The following is an 18,628-nucleotide window of genomic DNA, read 5'->3' as shown; positions in this document are numbered from 1 at the left end:
TGAATGGTGACTGCCTTGTGAAGCCATAAAGCTTTCTGCTGCTCCCTTTCGTTAGGTGTTTAGATGCTGCCTGACCTACTGAAGGATTTCTAGCTTTCTTTAAATTACATTCAGAATTTCAGTATCCGCAATATTGGTTTCACATGGTTCTCAAACTCTCATCACATTCTGTAGACATTTATGCTTCGCAATAAATCTCAACCCCGTCACAGAACAACACACAAAACACTGGAGGAACTCAGTAAGTCAGGCAGCATCTATGGAGGGAAATGGAAATGGATGAGACCCTACATCTGGACATGGCACAGGGCAATTTATTACTGTATATTGTATGGCTAACATTGCATCAAATTATAACACATGATCATCGATAAAGGCATAGTCTCTCTCTACTGCCCGTTAGGCTGCTGGTGTTTAGGGCAGCAATGTAGGTCCTCCATCTCTGATGCTATTCAGGGCTTCCTTCTTCATGAAAAAAGAATCTTAGGGTTGTATGTGGTAACATGTATGTACTCTGATAATGGATTTTATTTTGAACTTTGGAGACTCAGGAAAACTGTCGCGCTCAGATGTAGAAGGATTTTTCATGAATGTTTCCAGTCAGGATTGTTAGCCCTGAGCTGAACCGCTGAACCTGGAGGACTGGTGGTCCACTCTTGGTCTGCCCTCTACCCTTTGACCTGTTTGGCATGGATGACCCTACCAAGAGCCAAAGCATAAAGCCTTGACTCCAGCCAATGTAGCCCTCCGGGTCATTGATGCATGCAAACCTCCAAACCATGACAAATCCTCTTGGAGGAAAGGCGCAGTAACGGAAACAAAAATACTCTGACAAATCAAATTCAGAATTGTTGGAGTTGTATATTTGTACAAACACCATTTGTCTAGCTGCCTCAATCTGTGTTTGAAACCAGTATTTACTTTGGAAAAATTAGACCTCAATTAGACCTTGTTACCTTAAAAACTGGACAATGAACTATTCTACACATGGGATAGACATGGAACTATTCTACACACGGGATGGACATGGATCTATTCTACACATGGGAAAACATGGAACTATTCTACACATGGGATGGACGTGGAAGTATTCTACGCATAGAATAGACACGGAACTATTCTACACATGGAACTATTCTACACATGGGATGGACATGGAAGTATTCTATACATAGGATAGACATGGAACTATTCTACACATGGAATAAACACAAAACTATTCTACACATGGGATAGACATGGATCTATTCTACACATAGGATAGACATGGATCTATTCTGCACATGGGATAGACATGGAACTATTCTACACATGGGATGGACATGGAACTATTCTACACATAGGATAGACATGGAACTATTCTACACATGGGATAGACAATGAACTATTCTACACATGGGGTAGACAATGAACTATTCTACACATGGGGTAGGCAATGATCTATTCTACACATGGGATAGACACGGAAATATTCTACACATGGGATAGACATAGAACTATTCTACACATAGGATAGACACGAATTTATTCTACACATGGGATAGACATGGATCTATTCTACATATAGGATAGACACGAATCTATTCTACATATGGGATAAATGTGGATCTATTCTACACATGGGATAAACACGGAGCTATTCTACACATGGGGTGGACACAGATCTATTCTACACATGGGATAGACATGGATCTATTCTACCCATAGGATAGACATGAATCTATTCTACACATGGGATAGACATGGATCTATTCTACACATGGGATAGACGTGGATCTATTCTACACATAGGATAGACATGGAACTATTCTACACATGTGATGACTCTTTGGAATACAATGCAATGCAACTTAATTCTGCACCACACCCTTTTACTTGCAGCAGTCACATGGGAAATGTGGTGTTTATTGAGAAAACTGTAAAGGAACTTTCCTGCTTCCAGGTCACCTACCACTGCATCTGCCAAACAATATTTTCTGCACTAACCAGAAATAAATTAGTTGATTCCTACAGTTTTTCCTCCCCTGGCTTTCCATGGCATGGTGGCGGTGCAGTGATTTAATTATCCAAAGAGTAATGTGGAAGCTTGGATACAAATCACCCAGTAAAATGGTTCAAATCCAATCACAGTAACATGGAATCTAAGTTCAGTTAATATCCTGGATCTTGTAATAACTACTCTCAGTAATCCTGACCACAAAAACTGCCATATTGGTGTAAAAACCCCTCAGGTTCAGGTAGGAAATTGTCACCTTTATCTGTCCGTGTATCAAAATGGCTTCTTGATGGGCAATTATTCCTTTAATAACATGTTTCATTTATTCCTTTCTCAGAATCTGTACATTGTTCTATAATATAAAAAAGGATAATATAAAAGAGGTTAGCAAAAATATTTTCTTTCTTGTAGGGTGCAAAGGTTGGGAAGTTAACCTTGAAAACAACAGAGATGGAGACAATCTTTGATTTGGGAATGAAAATGAAAGAGAACGTGCACGTTCAGTGAGTATTGACAGTGGGTGTAGCCAGCAGTAGGAAAGTGCATTTTATTCAGTAGATTTTAAAAACCAACATAAGGCAACTCAAAAAGAAAAATAAAAGGAAAGAAAAGATAAAATATTAAGGTAAGCTAGCCAAAATATCAAAGAGGATACCAAATGATTTTTCAGATGTATTGTATAAAGAGTAAAAGAGTGGTGAAAGTGGATATTGGAAAATGACACTGGAGAGATAGTAATAGAGGACAAAGAAGTGGTGGACAAACTTAGTAAGTGTTTTGCAACAGTCTTTACTGTGGAAGACGCTTGCAGTATGCCAGAAATTCGGAAGTGTCGGGGCAGAAGTGAGTGTAATTGATATCACTAAGGAATAGGTGCTTGGAAAGCTAAAAAGTCTAAAGGTAGATAAGTCACCTGGACCAGACGGACTACACCCCAGGGTTTTGAAGGAGGTGGCTGGTGAGATGGTGGAGGCATTAGTAATGATCTTTCAAGAATCTCTTGACTCTGGTATGGTTCTGGGTGACTGGAAAATTGCAAATGTCACTCCACTCTTTAAGAAGGGAGGGAGGCAGAAGAAAGGAAATTATAGGCCAGTTAGCCTAACTCTGTGATTGGGAAGATGTTGCAGTCCATTGTTAAGGATAAGATTTTGGGCTACTTGAGGGCATGTGATAAAGTAGGCCAAAGTCAGAATGGTTTTCTTAAGGAGAAATCTTGCCTGACAAATCTGTTGGAATTCTTTGATGAAGTAACAGGCAGAACAGACAAAGGAGTGTCAGTGGATGTTGTGTACTTGTATTTTCAGAAGGCTTTTGACAAGGTGTACAAATAAGACTGGTTAACAAGATAAGAGCCCATAACATTACAGGAAAGATGCTAGCATGGATAGAAGGTTTGCTGACAGGCAGAAGGCAAAGAGTGGGAAGAAAGAGAGTTTACTCTGGATGGCTGCCAGTAACTAGGGTTGCTCCACAGGTTTCAGTTAAATGTCAACGATTTGGATGACAAGATTGATGGCTTTGTGGCCAAGATAGCAGACAATGCAAAAATAGGTAGATGAGTAGGTAGTGTTGGGGAAGCAGGAGTCTACAGAAGGACTTAGACAGATTAGGAGAATGGGCAAAGAAGTAGCAAATGGAAGATAGTGTAGGAAAGTGTATGTTCATGCACTTTGGTGGAAGGAATAAATGGAGAGATTTTTCTAAATTAGGAGAAAATTCAAAAATCAGAGGTGCAAAGGGACTTGGGAGTCCTCGCGCAGGATTCCGTAAAGGTTAGCTTACTGGTTGAGTTGGTGGTAAGGAACGTAAATACAATGTTAGCATTCATTTAGAGAGGACTAAAATATAAGAACAAGGATGTGATGCTGAGGCTTTATAAGGCATTGGTCAGACCGCACTTGGAGTATTGTGAGTAGTTTTGGGCCTCTTGTCTATGAAAGGATGTGCTGACATTGGAGAGCATCCAGAGGAGGTTCACAAAAATGATTCCAGGAATGTAAGTGTTAATGTATGAGGAGTGTTTGATGACTGTACTCGCTGGAGTTTAGAAGAATGTTTGGGGGGTGGGGGGGATCTCATTGAAACCGATTGAATATTGAAAGACCAAGAGAGAGTGGATGTGGGCGGGGGGGATGTTTCTTTCATGGGTGAGTCTAGGACCAAAGGGCACAACTTCAGAACAGAACAAAGACAAGGAGGAAATCCTTTAGCCAGAAGCTGGTGAATCTGTGGAATTCCTTGCCACAGACGGCCATGGAGGCCAAGTTATTGAATGTATTTAAAACGGAGGTTGATAGGATCTTGATCGGGCAGGTTGTCAAAGGTTATGGAGAGAAAGGCAAGAATGGGGTTGGGAGGGATAAATCAGCCATGATGGAATGGCGGAGCAGATACGAGGGGCCAAGTGGCCTAATTCTGCTCTTATGTCTTATGGGCTTATTTACATTAAAGGTGAGGGACAGTGCAAACTATTGGTGTCTTTGGTATCAGAGGAAGCCTGATTTGCCAGTCCATCAAAGGTAATGTCCTCCCCACTATTTAGCACTGCCTCAAGAAAGCAGCATCCATTATCAAGACCCCCACCATCCAGGCCAGGCTCTCTTTTTACTGCAGCCATTGGGAAGAAGGTTCAGGAAACTTAGATCCCACACCACCAAGTTCAGGAACACATTGACCTACAACCAACAGGCTCCTGAACCAGCGTGTATGTTTCAATCACCACAACTCTAAATTGATTCCACAACCTCTTTCAAGGACTCTACAACTCATTTTCTCGGTGTTATTTATATTTTTTATTTGCACAATTTGTCTTCTTTTACACATTGGTTGTTTGTCAGTCTTTGTTTATGTGTGGTTTTTCATGAATTCTATTGTATTTATATATTATAAATGCCCTCAAGGAAATAAATCTCAAAGGAATATATATGGTAACACATGCATACTTTGATAATAAATTTTACTCTGACTTGGCGAAAGGAGCAGAACTGTAGAATCAGAAGTCTACTCAGTCCATCGAGCTGCTGCTAGCTCTTTTTAGAGCCGCCACTCGGTACCACTACCTCAGTGATTCCCCAAAATCCTGATAATTATTTTCCCGACTGATCTTAAAACATGCCAGATTTGACACATTCCGACCTTCTCCACATCACCCTAAAAATTAATTGCCTTCCAGCTGTGGGTCAGCAGGTTAGCGTTGCGGTTAGTGCAACGTTAGTATGACACCAGCGACTCGGGGTCAATTCCTGCCTCCGTAAGGAGTTTGCACATTCTCCCCATGACCGTGTGGTATCCTGGCACTCTGGTTTTCTCCCACATTCCAAAGACGTACGGGTCAGTAGGTTAATTGGTCACACGGGGGTAAATGGATGGTGTGGGATGACTGTGCTGGAAGGGCTGGTTACCGTGCTGTATCTCTGAATAAATAAATAAATTAATTAACAGACAAGTACAGACGTTGATTTCTATCGTACCTTATTAATTTATTGCCATACTGCACGGAATAAGCCTTTCCAGCCCTTCAAGCCGTGTGGCCCAGCAACCCCTGATTTAATCCCAGCCCAATCACAGACCACTTACAATGACAGCTTCTTCCCCTCAGCCATCCGATTTCTGAGTGGACATTGAACCCATGAACATGACCACACTACTTTTAAAGTTTTTTTTTGCACTACTTTCATGACATATGCTGGTGATATTAAACCTGATTCTGATTCTGAAACCTATCAACCGATATGTCCTTGGACGGTGGGAGAAAACCAGAGCATCCAAAGGACACCCAGGCAGTCTCGGGGAGAGCGTACAAACTCCTTGCAGACAGAGGCGGGAATTGAACCCAGGCTGCTGGTACTGTAAAACGTTGTGCTAACACGTAATGAGACAACGCAGAGTCACAGACACGCACAGCACAGAAACAGGCCCTTTGGTCAAAAGTCTGTGCCGAACATCAGCACCCAGTTATGTTCATCCTTATTCTTTAAATTAGTGTGGCGCGCGGCCAAGTGGTTAAGGCATTGGACTGGCGATCTGAAGGTCGCATGTTCGAGCCCCAGCTGAGGAAGCGTGTTGTGTCCTTGAGCAAGGCACTTAACCACACACTGCTCCAGTCCACCCAGCTGAAAATGGGTACCAGCAAATGCTGGGGGTTAACCTCGCAATAGACCGGCGTCCTATCCCGGGAGCGGGGTTAGGGTGTCTCGTACTCTCAGTCACTTCACGCCACGGAAACTGGCATAAGCACCGGCCTGATGAGCCTATAAGGCTCGGGATGGACTTTTTATTCTTCAAATTATTCTTTCTACCTTCCCATCCGCCCTTCCCTTCTACCACCCACCTGCACATTAGGGTCAATTATAATGGCGATAATTATTGACCCACACATCTTTGGGGAGAGAGAAGAAACTGGAGCACCTGGGAGAAACTCACATGGTCACAGGGAGAACTTGCAAACTCCACACGGACAGTGCCTAGGCCTCTGGAACTGTGGGCAGAGGCTCTACCCACCGCTCCACTTGTTGGTCACTGAGGTAAGGGGGGTGTGGCAGACCACGTGTAACAATGGCTGGGTAACCGTGTTTCAGTATTGTGGAGAGGTAAACAGGAGTGGCCTCTGCTACCCTTTGAGTCATACACTGGAATCACCTGAGAGTGCAGACCAAGGCTGAGACATGACATTTCACCCAACACAAGAGGTTCTTAAAATGCAGGAGATCTTGAGCAACCCATACAAAACGTTGGCATGAACATCAATTTCTCTCATTTCTGGAAATTTCTCACTCCTCCCCTTTCTCCCTTTTTCCATTCCCCATTCTGGTTACCCATTCACCCCTCTCTTATCCTCAACTGCCTATCCCTCTTGTTCCCTACACCTTTCATTTCTTCCATGGTTCACCCACCTATCCTATCAGCAATTTTCTTTTTCTGCCCTTTATGTCTTCTGCTTATCACCTTCCAGCATCTAACTGAATCTTATCCCAGCTCTCCCACCCACCCGCTTTCCCCCCCTCGCCTGGTCTCACCTATCACCTGCCAGCTTGTACTCCTCTCCGTCCCCCCACCTTCTTATTCTGCCTTCTTCCCCCTTCCTTTCCAGTCCTGATAAAGGGTCTCGGCTCGAAATGTTGACTGTTTATTCCCCTCCATAGATACTGTGTAACCTGCTGAGTTCCTCCTGCATCCTGTGTGTGCTGCTTGTGACATTTCATCCAAAAAGTATTGCTTTCACATTGCAGTAGTCCCTCCGTACCTACATTGGAACATCTGCCTAGACTGTCAAAACTCCAGATGGGATTAGAAACCAGAAACTTCTCATCAGTTAGCTGCTCGAGGTCACAGCAGACTTCTTCAGGACAATGTATTCTCCTCACTTTGCCCACCAGGAATTTATTGATCCACTTGATAGAAGAAACTTGGCTGTCTTCACCTCTCTTGCATTTTCCTAGATGTGAGGTAGAAGTGACTAGTTGTACAGATTGCCTTAAGGGAGAAGGGAGTGGTGGGGAGATTTAGAGAGGGAGGTCCAGAGCTCAAGATTATCCCTGAGTACGACAATCCTAAACAGAAAGATACTGTTAAGCACATAATTGTAATTTAGTAATTTATTTATTGAAGCTTTGAAGGGAAAGGGAAAGGTTGAGGAAATTCCATTTTATCAGACAAAAGAAACACACAGGTCTGTCAGGTAGCCATAGACAAATCTCAAGAGCAGAGTCAGGAAGCACCTCTTTGTCGTTCGCTTCATGCCCTCTAATCTCTGAACGCCGTTCCAATATGCCCTGTCGTTTATTTCCAGCGACCTCCAACCTTGCCCTTGCCCGCTGCCTTCTTGCTGTGGAAGAGAGACACGTAGAGATCTGCTGAGAACGGTGCAGAGTGAGCAGAGAATGGTCTAAATGAAGCCCGAGCCAGGTAAGTGACCATTATGCTCACCCCCTATCAACTGGGCGGGAAGGAGCAAGCCTGTGCCGGCAGGTGTTGATTGAGGCTAGGAGGAGGACATTTGGTCTATTGAGCTGATCCTGGCCCTTTACTGAAATGGATATCTAGAGATGGCAAACTGGTAGTTTTTAGCTGGTGCCTTGTGATTAAGGTAGGAACATATGACTTCTGAGGAAGAGGAACAAGGTCAATTAATTATACTGCCCCTGTAGGTTGAGCAAAGTTAACAAAACTATTTTTTTTTCCTTTAAAAAGGGTAAGACCCACAATATTGCAGTAATTCCAGATCATTTTCAGCTACTGTTGAATCCTTCAAGTCAGGATTTAGCTAATCAAAGAAGGGGCATGCCTGGCCTTAAAACAGGTCACCTTCCTAACAGCTGCAGATAACTTTATCTCTGTGAGGTCCAAGCACAAAGATGTCAGAGGATTGGATTTTAGTTCCATCTGTTCTTTCAAAGCACACATATTTTTAATGAGCTTGGACTTTTCTCTTTGGAATGAAGAAGAGCGGAGGGGTGATTTGATAGAGGTTTGCAACTTGATAAGAGGCACAGATAGAGTGGACAGCCAGAGACATTTTCCCAGGATGGAAACAGCTAATATGAGGTGACATAATTTTAAGGTGATTGAAGGAAAGTATGAGGGGGATGTCAGCGGTAAGTTATTTTACACAGAGAGTGGTCGGTGCTTCCGGGGCAGTGGAGGCAGATACATTGGAGACGTTTAAGAGACTCTTAGATAGGCACATGGATGATAGAAAAATGGAGGGTTATGTGGGAGGGAAGGATTAGATTGATCTTAGAGTTGGTTGAAAGGACAGCACAACATTGTGGGCGAAATGGCCTATATTGTCATCTATGTCATTTGCATTTGATTGACAAATGATATGGATCTAATGATTGAAAACAGGCCACGGACATCAGTGAATTGTACCACATGGGACTTACCCACCCCATTCTGTTGTGTGTTTGATGCCGGTTCCATTTCACTTTGCCACACACTTCCTGTTGTGATCCAAATGCCATCTACACCAAACACTGCCCACGACCTGCACGTCTAAAGCCTGATTTATACTTCTGCGTCAACGCGTCGCCGTAAGTACTGTGTCACCGCAAACCCTACGCAAAGCTGACGCGGAACCGTACGCGAGAGCCTGCGTTGCTGCGACACGCACCTCTCCCAAAATGTAACCGCACGTCGCGGCAACGCAGAACGCAACAGCTGTGATTGGTCCGCTTGAAAGCATCGCATCTCCTCCTACGCTGCAATAGCTTCCCATTGGGTGACTGAAGGGCAGGGAAGGAACTCTGGCTGCAATGCTTTCCATAAAGCTTTACAGACCTCCAAAATTATGGAGGACACATTTTGCTTTTACGAAAAAAGACGCTCGCTTCTTGTTTACCCCGAGAAAGACTACCATGACCATGAAGCCTTGCATGGGCAGGTGAGTGCGCATGCGTGATGTGTGCAAATTGCAGGGAGACGCAGACACACCAATGCACAAGTATAAATGCTCACAATGCGCGTAGGCCACTTGCGTAGGTTACGGCGTCCAGTTAATGCAGAAGTATAAATCAGGCTTAAGTCAATACAGAGTGGCAGGTGCCGTTTCATGCGCCTTTGAAATTCCAATATTACTTTGAAATTCAATAGCATAGTAGTTTTTTGGTGTTATTGAGTTAAGCTTCATTTCTTCCTAAGTGAAACTCAGTATGCTCCATTGCCAGCTCATTTCAGAAATCTGATACTTCCCGATTCTTGCAACGTGATGTGATTTCTCTTGGAACATTGCAGAGTAACTTGGACCTCACTGTCCTGGGAAGCCCTATCACTTGGCATTGTCAGGTCACACTTGTCCTTGCTAGCACAGATCCAAGTAGTTTATTACACACCTTCATTCTCGGAGCCCATTCGCCTCTTTAGTGAACAACCTTTGTGGTGATTTCCACCACCTCTCCAGCATCCAGTCCCAACTCACTGTGCTGATGTTCAACACTGTTCAGGCACCCAATACCCCAGAACAAAGTACTGACCCCACCAACTGCTCCTCAGAGTTTTACCCCTTTACTGGTGTCTTTCTTTTCCCCCTTAACCCCCTTCACAAGTGCCAGTCACCAGCCTCCAATCCCCACCTACTCACCACCCTGGATGGGAATCGGGTGAGCGGCTACTGACTTCTCAAACCTGGGGCCAAGAGGGAAGTCCTGGGGAAGGTACATTTTGGATGCTGGTTTATAGCAGAGAGGCAATGACAAAATGGTGACTCAAGGAACCAGCACAGCACAATGGGCTGACTTTGGAGTCCGTGACTCCAATTCTGTATGATGAGAGAACAACGTAGAAATTTGCTCCGCAATTGCTCTGAGGCCCAAGCAGCGGTCCTCCAAATAGTACGTGATCCCATAGCACTGAGATCATTTGTCGCATTATGAAACTGCTGGCTCTTTGGAAGAGCTCTTTAATGAATCTTATCCCCTGTTATAGAATAACAGAACACTACAGCACAGAAATAGGCACTTCTGCCAATCCATCCCATTCCAATCTATTTATCTGTCGAGTCCCGTCAACCTGCACCAGGACCATAGCTCTCTATACCCCTCTTGTCCATTTACCTATCCAAATTTCTCTAAAATGTTGAAATCGAACCTGCATCTACACTTCTGCAGGCAGCTCGTTCTACAATCTCACCACCTTCTGAGTGAAGAAATTCCCCCTCATGTTTCCCTTAAACATTTCACCTTTCACCCTTAACCCATGACCTCTAGTTCTGGTCTCACCGAACCTCAGTGGAAAAAACCTGCTTACATTTACCCAATCTATACCCCTCATAATTTTGTATACCTCGCTCAAATCTCCCCTCATACTTCTACACTCTAGGGGATAAAGTCCTAACCTATTCAATCTTTTCCCATAACATCCTTGTACATTTACTCTGTACCCTTTCAATCTTACTGACATCTTTCTTAGGCAGGTGACCAAAACTGCACACAATACTCCAAATTAGGTGTCAGCAGTGTCTTACACAAATTCAACAGAACATCTTTTATTTACAAAGGCCAATGAGCCAAAAGCTTTCTGTATGACCTTATCCACCTGTGACATCACTTTCAGGGAACTATGTACCCGTCTTCCCAGAGCTCTCTGTTCTACTACACTCCTCAGTGCCTTATCGTTCACTGCGTAGGTCCTACCCTGGTTTGTCCTCTCAGAGTGCAACACCTCACACTTGTCTGCTGCAAGACTTAATATTTGTCCCCGCTGTCCATTACGCCCCCAGTCTTGGTGTTATCTGCAAACTTGCTGGTCCAGTTTACCGCATTATCATCCAGATCATTGATATAGATGACAAACAACAATAGACACAGCACCGATCCCTGCGGCACACCACTAGTCAAAGGTCTCCAGTCAGAGAAGCAACCATCTACTACCATTTTCTGGCTTCCCCCACGAGGGCAATGTCTAATCCAGTTTACTACCTCATCCTGAATGCCAAGCGACTAAATCTTCTTGACTAACCTTGCAAAAAGCCTTACTAAACTCCATGTAGACAACATCCACTGCCTTCCTTTCATCCACTTTCCTGGTAACATCCTTGAAAAACCCTGTAAGGTTGGTTAGACATGACCAAAGCCATGCTGACTATCCCTAATCGGTCTCTGTCTATCCAAATACTTATATATAAAGTCCTTCAGAATACCTTCCTATAACATACACGCTATCATGTCTAGCTCACCAGCCTATAATTTCCTGGCTTATTCTTAGACCCTTTCTGAAACAACCGAGCAACATTAGCTATCCTTCAGTCCTCTGGCACCTCACTTGTGGTGATCTCTGCTAGGGCCCCTGCAGTTTCTGCACTAGCCTCCACAGGGTCTGAGGAAACACCTTGTCAAGCCCTGGGGACTTATCCACCCCTAATTTTCCTCAAGACGGCAAACATCTCCTCCTCTGTAATCTGTATACAGTCCAAGATCCCACTGCTGCTTTTTCTCACTTATCTAGACTCTGTTTCCGTCTCCTGAGTAAATACAGGTGCAAAAAATCCATTTAAGATCTTCCCCACCTCTTTCGGCTCCATGCATAGACAGCATTGTTCAAGGGGACCAATTTTGTCCTTTGCAATCCTTTTGCTCTTAATATACCTGTAGAAGCCATTAGGATTCTCCTTCACCTTGTCTGCTAGAGCAACGTCATGTCTTCTCTTAGCCCTCCTGATTCCCTTTTTAAATGTTCTCTTGCATTTGCTCCTTCCCGTATAGCAGGTATAGATCTGCTATGCACCTCCTTCTTTTTCATAACCAGGGTCCTGTTCTTCCTCCATAGAACTGTAGAAATTTGTTTGCTGAATTTGCATCCCAATCCAGTTTTGGATTAAGTTCCGCTTTCAAATCTTTGGGCACCAGTGAGAGTTGCTATGTTTCTTTTGTTGTTTACTTTGTACATGTTTAAGTTATGTAAGACCTATGTTAATTTAAGTTTATGGTAATTGCACTTAGTGGCCACTTTATTAGGTACACCTGTACACCTGCGCGTTAATGGAAATATCTAATCAGCCAATCATGTGGCAGCAACTCAATGCATAAAAGCATGCAGACATGGTCAAGAGGTTCAGTTGTTGTTCAGACCACACATCAGAATGGGGAAGAAATGTGATCTCAGTGACTTGGACTGTGGAATGATTGTAGGTGCCAGATGGGGTGGTTTGAGTCTCTCAGAAACTGCTGATCTCCTGGGATTTTCATGCACACCGGTCTCAAAAGTTACAGAGAATGATGCGAAAAACAAAAAAAAAACATCGAGTGAGCAGCAGTTTTGTGGGCAAAAACACCTCGTTAATGAGAGAGATCAGAGAAAAATGGCCAGACATGTTCTAGCTGACAGGAAGGTGACGGCAACTCACATATCCATGTGTTACAACGGTGGTGTATGGAAGAGCAACTCCGAATGCACAATATGTCGAACCCTGAAGTGGATGGGCTACAGCAACAGAAGACCAGGAACACACAAAAATATATTCAGTGGCCACTTTATTACAAACCTCCAGTACCTAATTAAGTTGCCACTGAATATAGGTTTGTCCTCGCCTATGCTGCAAGAAGCTAATTTCCACAGTACAACAATGAACTTCAAAGAGTGGCCGGAAAGAAGAGAAATCCAAAGTGGGTCATTGGAGAAGATTACAAATCCTGAGGTTGGATCACTGCAGAACAAGTTAAAAATTAATGGCAGTCAATTCATCAGCATTTGGCATCCCTTGGTTATTCGTGTTTTGGTATGTTTCCTGAAATGTTGTTACTTCAGCAACCAGATAGACTACTTTCATGGTATTACTGTGGAGCGAATGAGTGTGAGAGGAGATTCCTGGTTCCCTCATTAAGTTTAAAGTGCATTTATTATCAAAGTACATATATGTCACCATAGACAACCCTTAGATTCATTTTCTTGTGGGTATATATGGTTAATTGGGTGGTGAGGTGGTGATACGTCTCTACCAAAGGAGGTGTAAGGCGCTCCTTCCCTCCGTTAGCCTGCAGGTCACTCTTGGGCAAAGTGTAGCCCCTGCTTAGCCCCTGACCAGTGTCACGTGAAGCCATGGGATCAGGTGGTGGATGGTTGCATGAGCATATCACAAGTCCTGGTTATGTGACCACTGACACCAGGCAGACAATCTCCGAAGAGTATTGATAATGGCTGGCGGTCACCCATCTTGTAAAGACACAGCCCAGAAGAAGACAATGGCGAACCACTTGTGTTGAAACATTTGACAAGAACAGTCACAATCATGGAAAAAGCATGATTGCCTATGTCATAAGACACGGCACAGAATGATGATGATGACAGATGGTTAAACACATACAACACACATAAAATGCTGGAGGAACTCAGCAGGCCAGGCAATATCTCCCTTGTTTATGGTCAAACATGACTCATTTGGTCACAGATCCAGTGCAGCTAGGCACACCTTGACCTGGGTTACTTGTTGTGTCAGCTGCAGGGACATCATATCCCTCAATTATGCATGACACAACGGGTCTGGGTTTTGGGTGTTGATGGTCAACAGCAAACTCAGACACAGTGTGATGCCTTCCACAGACGATGAGATCAGTCACATTCTTTGTGAGGGTGAAGGTAAAATAATGGCTACAGTACTTGGAGACACAGGAGACTCTGGATGTTGGAATCTGGAGCAAGACACAGGGAGGGTGGAGGAACTCAGCAGGTTGAGCCTAGTCAAGATGGCGCCAGGCTACAGTCTCCATTGTTGTTGCTCTTCTCTGTGCCTTGTGGCACATTGGGTGGCAACCTTGCCATTTCTTCAGCATTTGTCTGTTTTTTTACGAGGCTGAGTTGCTAGCTCGGTGCTCCTCCCCAGCACCGATGGAAAGCGTGCAGGGAGATGGCCGGATTCGAACCCAGGAGTACTCACCTTGAAGTCCAGTGCAGATGCCACTACATCGCCGGCCGGCTGGCAAGACTCCGTTGCGGCTTAGATTTAGTTTTTTTTTTAAGTTCCGGGGACAGAGAGGAGGGTTAGGTTTTAGAGACAGGGATGTGAACGGCTCAGAGGTCAGCCCCCTGCTCTGCACTTGGTGTTCGAAGAGCAGCTATGTTGACAGGTGACGAAGGACATCCAGAGTCCGGGCCTCGGATCCATAGTCGATGGCCAGCGATGTAGACGGGTGACAAAGGACTTGTGTGAATGTTCTAGGTCAGTGGGGTCCGGATCGGATGTTCGTGCGAGCAGGAGGCATGAGGATGCACAAGGACTTGTCAGTCAGTGGGCCTGGCGTTTGAGACTGGAGTTCGGGTTCCTGTTGTCAGTTAGGCTGGGGATCAATACTGTAAATCAAAGCCTGATGGTCAATCAGAAGTATGGAAGTCAAAAACGATGGCCAAAGCCTGGAGACTGGACCCAGTGGTGCAGTGCTAGCCGGAGCACACTGGAGCACGTCTGGCACATCTTTAAGAAAAAAGCCGAAATAAACAAGCTAATTAATTAGGTGCCACCCAGGGTGATTTGAATATCTCAGAAACTGCTGATCTCCTGGGATTTTTACGCACAACAGACTCTAGAGTTTACAAAGAATGATGCCAAAAACAAAAAGTCATCTAGTGAGTGGATTTAACAAGATGCTTTGGCTCACAGAACGCTGGATGTTTTTTTTTTGTTTTCGGCTCCAGAGTCTGTTGTGCGTAAAAATCCCAGAAGATCAGCAGTTTCTGAGATACTCAAATCACCCTGGGCGTCACCTAATTAATTAGCTTGTTTATTTCGGCTTTTTTCTTACAGACGTGCCGGACGCACTCCGGTGCGCTCCGGCTAGCACTGCACCCCTGTGGAGACCTAGAGGCCCTTCCTGGAGTTGGAGGACTATCCATGTGTGTGGGTGGAAGGGAGGAAAGGGGTTTGTTTTGCTGTTGTTGTTTTGTTGCTTGTTGTGTCCTGTGTTGTTCTGCCGAGCTTTGTGGATATGTTATGTTCCTGCTGGAGCATACGGCGACACTTGCGGGCTGCCTCTAGCTTATCCTTAGGTGTGCCGGTTGTTTCACTCTATGTTTCGATGTAGATATGATAAATAAATCTGAATCTGAGTAATGTCTACAGAGAGAAACGAACAGACAACATTTCCGGTGCAGACGATGAAGGGTCCTGACCCGAAACGTTGGCTGTCCATTTCCAGCTGAGACCCTCCAGCACTCTGTGTGTTGGCCTGACATTTAGGGGCTCCAGAATCAGTGTCTCAGGTGGTGTTACGTCTTCAGGAAAGGGTGGAAATAAGCAATAAACTTATGTGACACAGCTCCGGCTTTGACTACAAAAGGAGGAGGGCTGGGCATGGGGCTAGCGGTCCCATCCCGTAAAAACCCAGCGCTACAGAAACGCCAACAAGAGCTCTAAAGACCTCATCCCTGGGAGAGGAAGGAGAAGATGGGCTACACTTGAAAGACTGGCCCGGGACAGAGGAATCTGGTGAGCAGCTGCCGGTGGCCTATTCCCCAATAGGGGTGATGGGCTTAAGCTGAGCTAATTTACAGTACGTTACACAGAAATCATTCAGTAAACTCCAAAGCATTTGACCGTGACTAAAACTCTTGTCTAGTCTCTTGCAAAGCAGGAGATGCACTGGCTGATCCACACACGGCAACGTGGTAGTGAGCTGGTCAGCCTATCCGGTGTTGATCCAGCAAAAAAAAAAGGTTGCCCAGGGAGAGTAACCGTGCTCTTCAATAGAGAGCCCTGGGATCTCTTGCAGCCACCTGGGTGAGCTGGGTTTAACATCATTCGGAAGGCACCCACTGACAGAATCTCACCCTCAGAGAACCATAGGAGCCCAGGCCTTGGTGCTGAAATCTCCAGTTTGGAACTTGAACCCCTCGAGCTCAGAGGTAGGAATGCGACCTTCCAAAACCAGAGGCAACATCAACCCCCTACAGGAGGCTTTCCCGAGTATCCCTGCCGAGACCTGGAGATGCACCACCAATCCCTGTGTATCACATTCCCAGGGCGGCATGGTAGTGTAGTGGTTAGCACAACGCTTTACCGCATCGGCGACCCGGGTTCAAATCCAGCCACTGGCTGTAGGGTGTTTGTACATTCCCCCCCCGTGACAGCGTGGGTTACCTCCGGGGGCTCCAGTTTCTGAAGCAGAGGCATACAGGACGACTTGCATCAGGAGGGAACACAAATGGGGGTTAGGGGGATGGACCGAGCAAACAAAGTTTCTCCAGAGATACTCACAATTTCTGGTGCTCGTTGATACGATTGTGCAGGACGTTGATCTGCAAAAGAAAATAACATTTCAGGAAAGGAGTGTGTCAGAAGGAGCCCCTATGTTCTCCTTTCATTTATCCTCCGTCTGGTTCTAGGACGAGCGGGGCATTGATAGGGTGCAGAGTTGAGCAGTGATGGATGGAGTTCAGTCCAAAAAAGTGTGAAGTGTTTCTTCCCCACAGTAGTGTAGTGGGTAGCGTGGCATTATTACACCTTGAGAAGTTCCATAGTTCGGAGTTCGATTCTATCATCATATCTATAAGGGGTTTATACGTTCTCCCCATGAACCATGTGGGATTCCTCTGGGTGCTCTGGTTTCCTCCCACAGTCCAAAGATGTACCAGGTAGTAAGTTAATTGATCATTGTAAATTGTCCTGTGATTAGTTGCTGGGTGGTGAAGCTTGTTGGGTTGGAAGGGCCTGCTCCACATTTTATCTCTAAGTAGATGGATAGATAGATTCACTTTGGAAGTTCGAATTTCAAACCAGAGTACAGGGTTAATGGCAAGATTCTTAGCAGTGTGGAGGAACAGGGGGATCTTGGGGTCCATGTCCATAGACTCCTCAAAGTTACCGTGCAAGTTGATAAGGTTGTAAGAATGCGTCTCGTGTGTTGGCCTTCGTTAGTTGGGGAATTGAATTCAAGAGCCATGAGGTACTGTTGCAGCCTTGGTTATACCACACTTGGGGTGTTGTGTTCAGCTCTGGTTGCCTCATTTTTGGAAGGATGTGGAGGCTTTAGAGAGAGTGTAGAGGAGTGCTGTCTGGATTGAAGAGCATGTCCTAGGCGGAGAGACTGAGCAAGCTAGGGCTCTTCTCTTTAGAGTGACGGAGGATGAGCAGTGACCTGATAGAGGTGTATAAGATGATAAGAGGCGTAGCCAGAGACTATTTCCCAGTGAGGAAATGACAATCTTACAGCTAAATGGATGAAAGGAAAATGGAGGGCTATGTAGGAGTGAAGGGTTAGATTGATCTTAGAGTAGGTTAAAGAGTTGGCATAACATTGTGGGCCAAAGGGCTTGTAATGTTCTGTGTTCTAGACAATGACTTTTTAGAGATTATGTGGTTTTATTTCATGCTCACCATTGCAAATTATTCCATCCTCCAGCTTTCAGGGAGGATTTGGTTCCTGTGGATGAATTGAGTCATTATCCCATGGACCACACCTCCCAGAGGTAGTTGTATCCCATTCTGCTCCAGAATGTTTCACCCCTCTCTTCCCCCCACACACCGCCCTCCCACACACACACACAGATACCTCGTACTTCTGTCGTTTCAGTTTGTCCATCAAATCAAACTTCTCTGACTCCAGCTGGTACATCCATTCCCACAGCTCCTTGGCCTTCTCTCTGCACAAGAACACAAAGTCCTTTCATTCAGATGTAAGGGTCAGTCAGCACAAAACAGGTCCTTCAGCCCATTGCATCCATGCTGACCACCAGAGTTCATTACATATAATCTAATACTAATCCCATATATGACGCATTGGTTAGAGTCATAGAACATTACAGTTCAGAAAAAGGCCCTTCAGCTCATCTAGTCCCAGCTGAACTAATAATCAGCGACCTGCATCTGGATTAAAGCCCTCCATACCCCATTCATCCATCCGTCTATCCAAATTTCTCTTAAATGTTGAAATTGTTCCCACATCCAGCACTTGCACTGGCAGCTCGTTGCACACTTCCACCACTCTCTGAGTGAAGAGGTTACTCCTCAGATTTCCTCAAACATTTCATCTTTTACTCTTAACCCGTGACCTCTAGTCCTAGTCTAACCCAACCTCAGTGGAAAAAACAACATACACAAAACGCCAGAGGAACTCGGCAGGTCAGGCAGCAGCTGTGGAAATGAATAAACAGTCGATGTTTCGGGCCAAGACTCTTTTTCAGGAGGGTCCGAAAGCATCTTCAATGCTT

At 44.9% G+C, this 18,628-nt stretch overlaps 2 protein-coding genes across 7 annotated transcripts in view; one reads left to right on the top strand and one right to left on the bottom strand.

The window, feature by feature from the left end:
- Positions 1-7,578: 7,578 nt before the first annotated feature.
- tnnt1 (troponin T type 1 (skeletal, slow)) overlaps positions 7,579-18,628 on the bottom strand; it is a 43,538-nt gene continuing 32,488 nt past the window's right edge. The window contains exons 9-11 of the mRNA XM_063062510.1: positions 17,971-18,061; positions 16,677-16,717; positions 7,579-7,823 (exon numbers count right to left, since the gene is read on the bottom strand). Coding sequence (XP_062918580.1) covers positions 7,778-7,823; positions 16,677-16,717; positions 17,971-18,061 — 178 coding nt within the window. The 3' untranslated portion in view covers positions 7,579-7,777. The remainder of the gene's footprint in view (positions 7,824-16,676; positions 16,718-17,970; positions 18,062-18,628) is intronic.
- Positions 7,783-18,628, top strand: part of LOC134353936 (uncharacterized) — a 431,517-nt gene continuing 420,671 nt past the window's right edge. For all 6 annotated transcript variants that reach the window (XM_063062506.1, XM_063062507.1, XM_063062505.1 and 3 more), the window contains exon 1: positions 7,783-7,903. In XM_063062506.1, the coding sequence (XP_062918576.1) occupies positions 7,888-7,903 (16 nt within the window). In that variant the 5' untranslated portion in view covers positions 7,783-7,887. The remainder of the gene's footprint in view (positions 7,904-18,628) is intronic.

Source organism: Mobula hypostoma, chromosome 11 (genome assembly GCF_963921235.1).
Source record: "Mobula hypostoma chromosome 11, sMobHyp1.1, whole genome shotgun sequence".
In the NCBI taxonomy this organism is placed as follows: domain Eukaryota; kingdom Metazoa; phylum Chordata; class Chondrichthyes; order Myliobatiformes; family Myliobatidae; genus Mobula; species Mobula hypostoma.
This window is presented reverse-complemented; position numbering and strand designations above follow the sequence as displayed.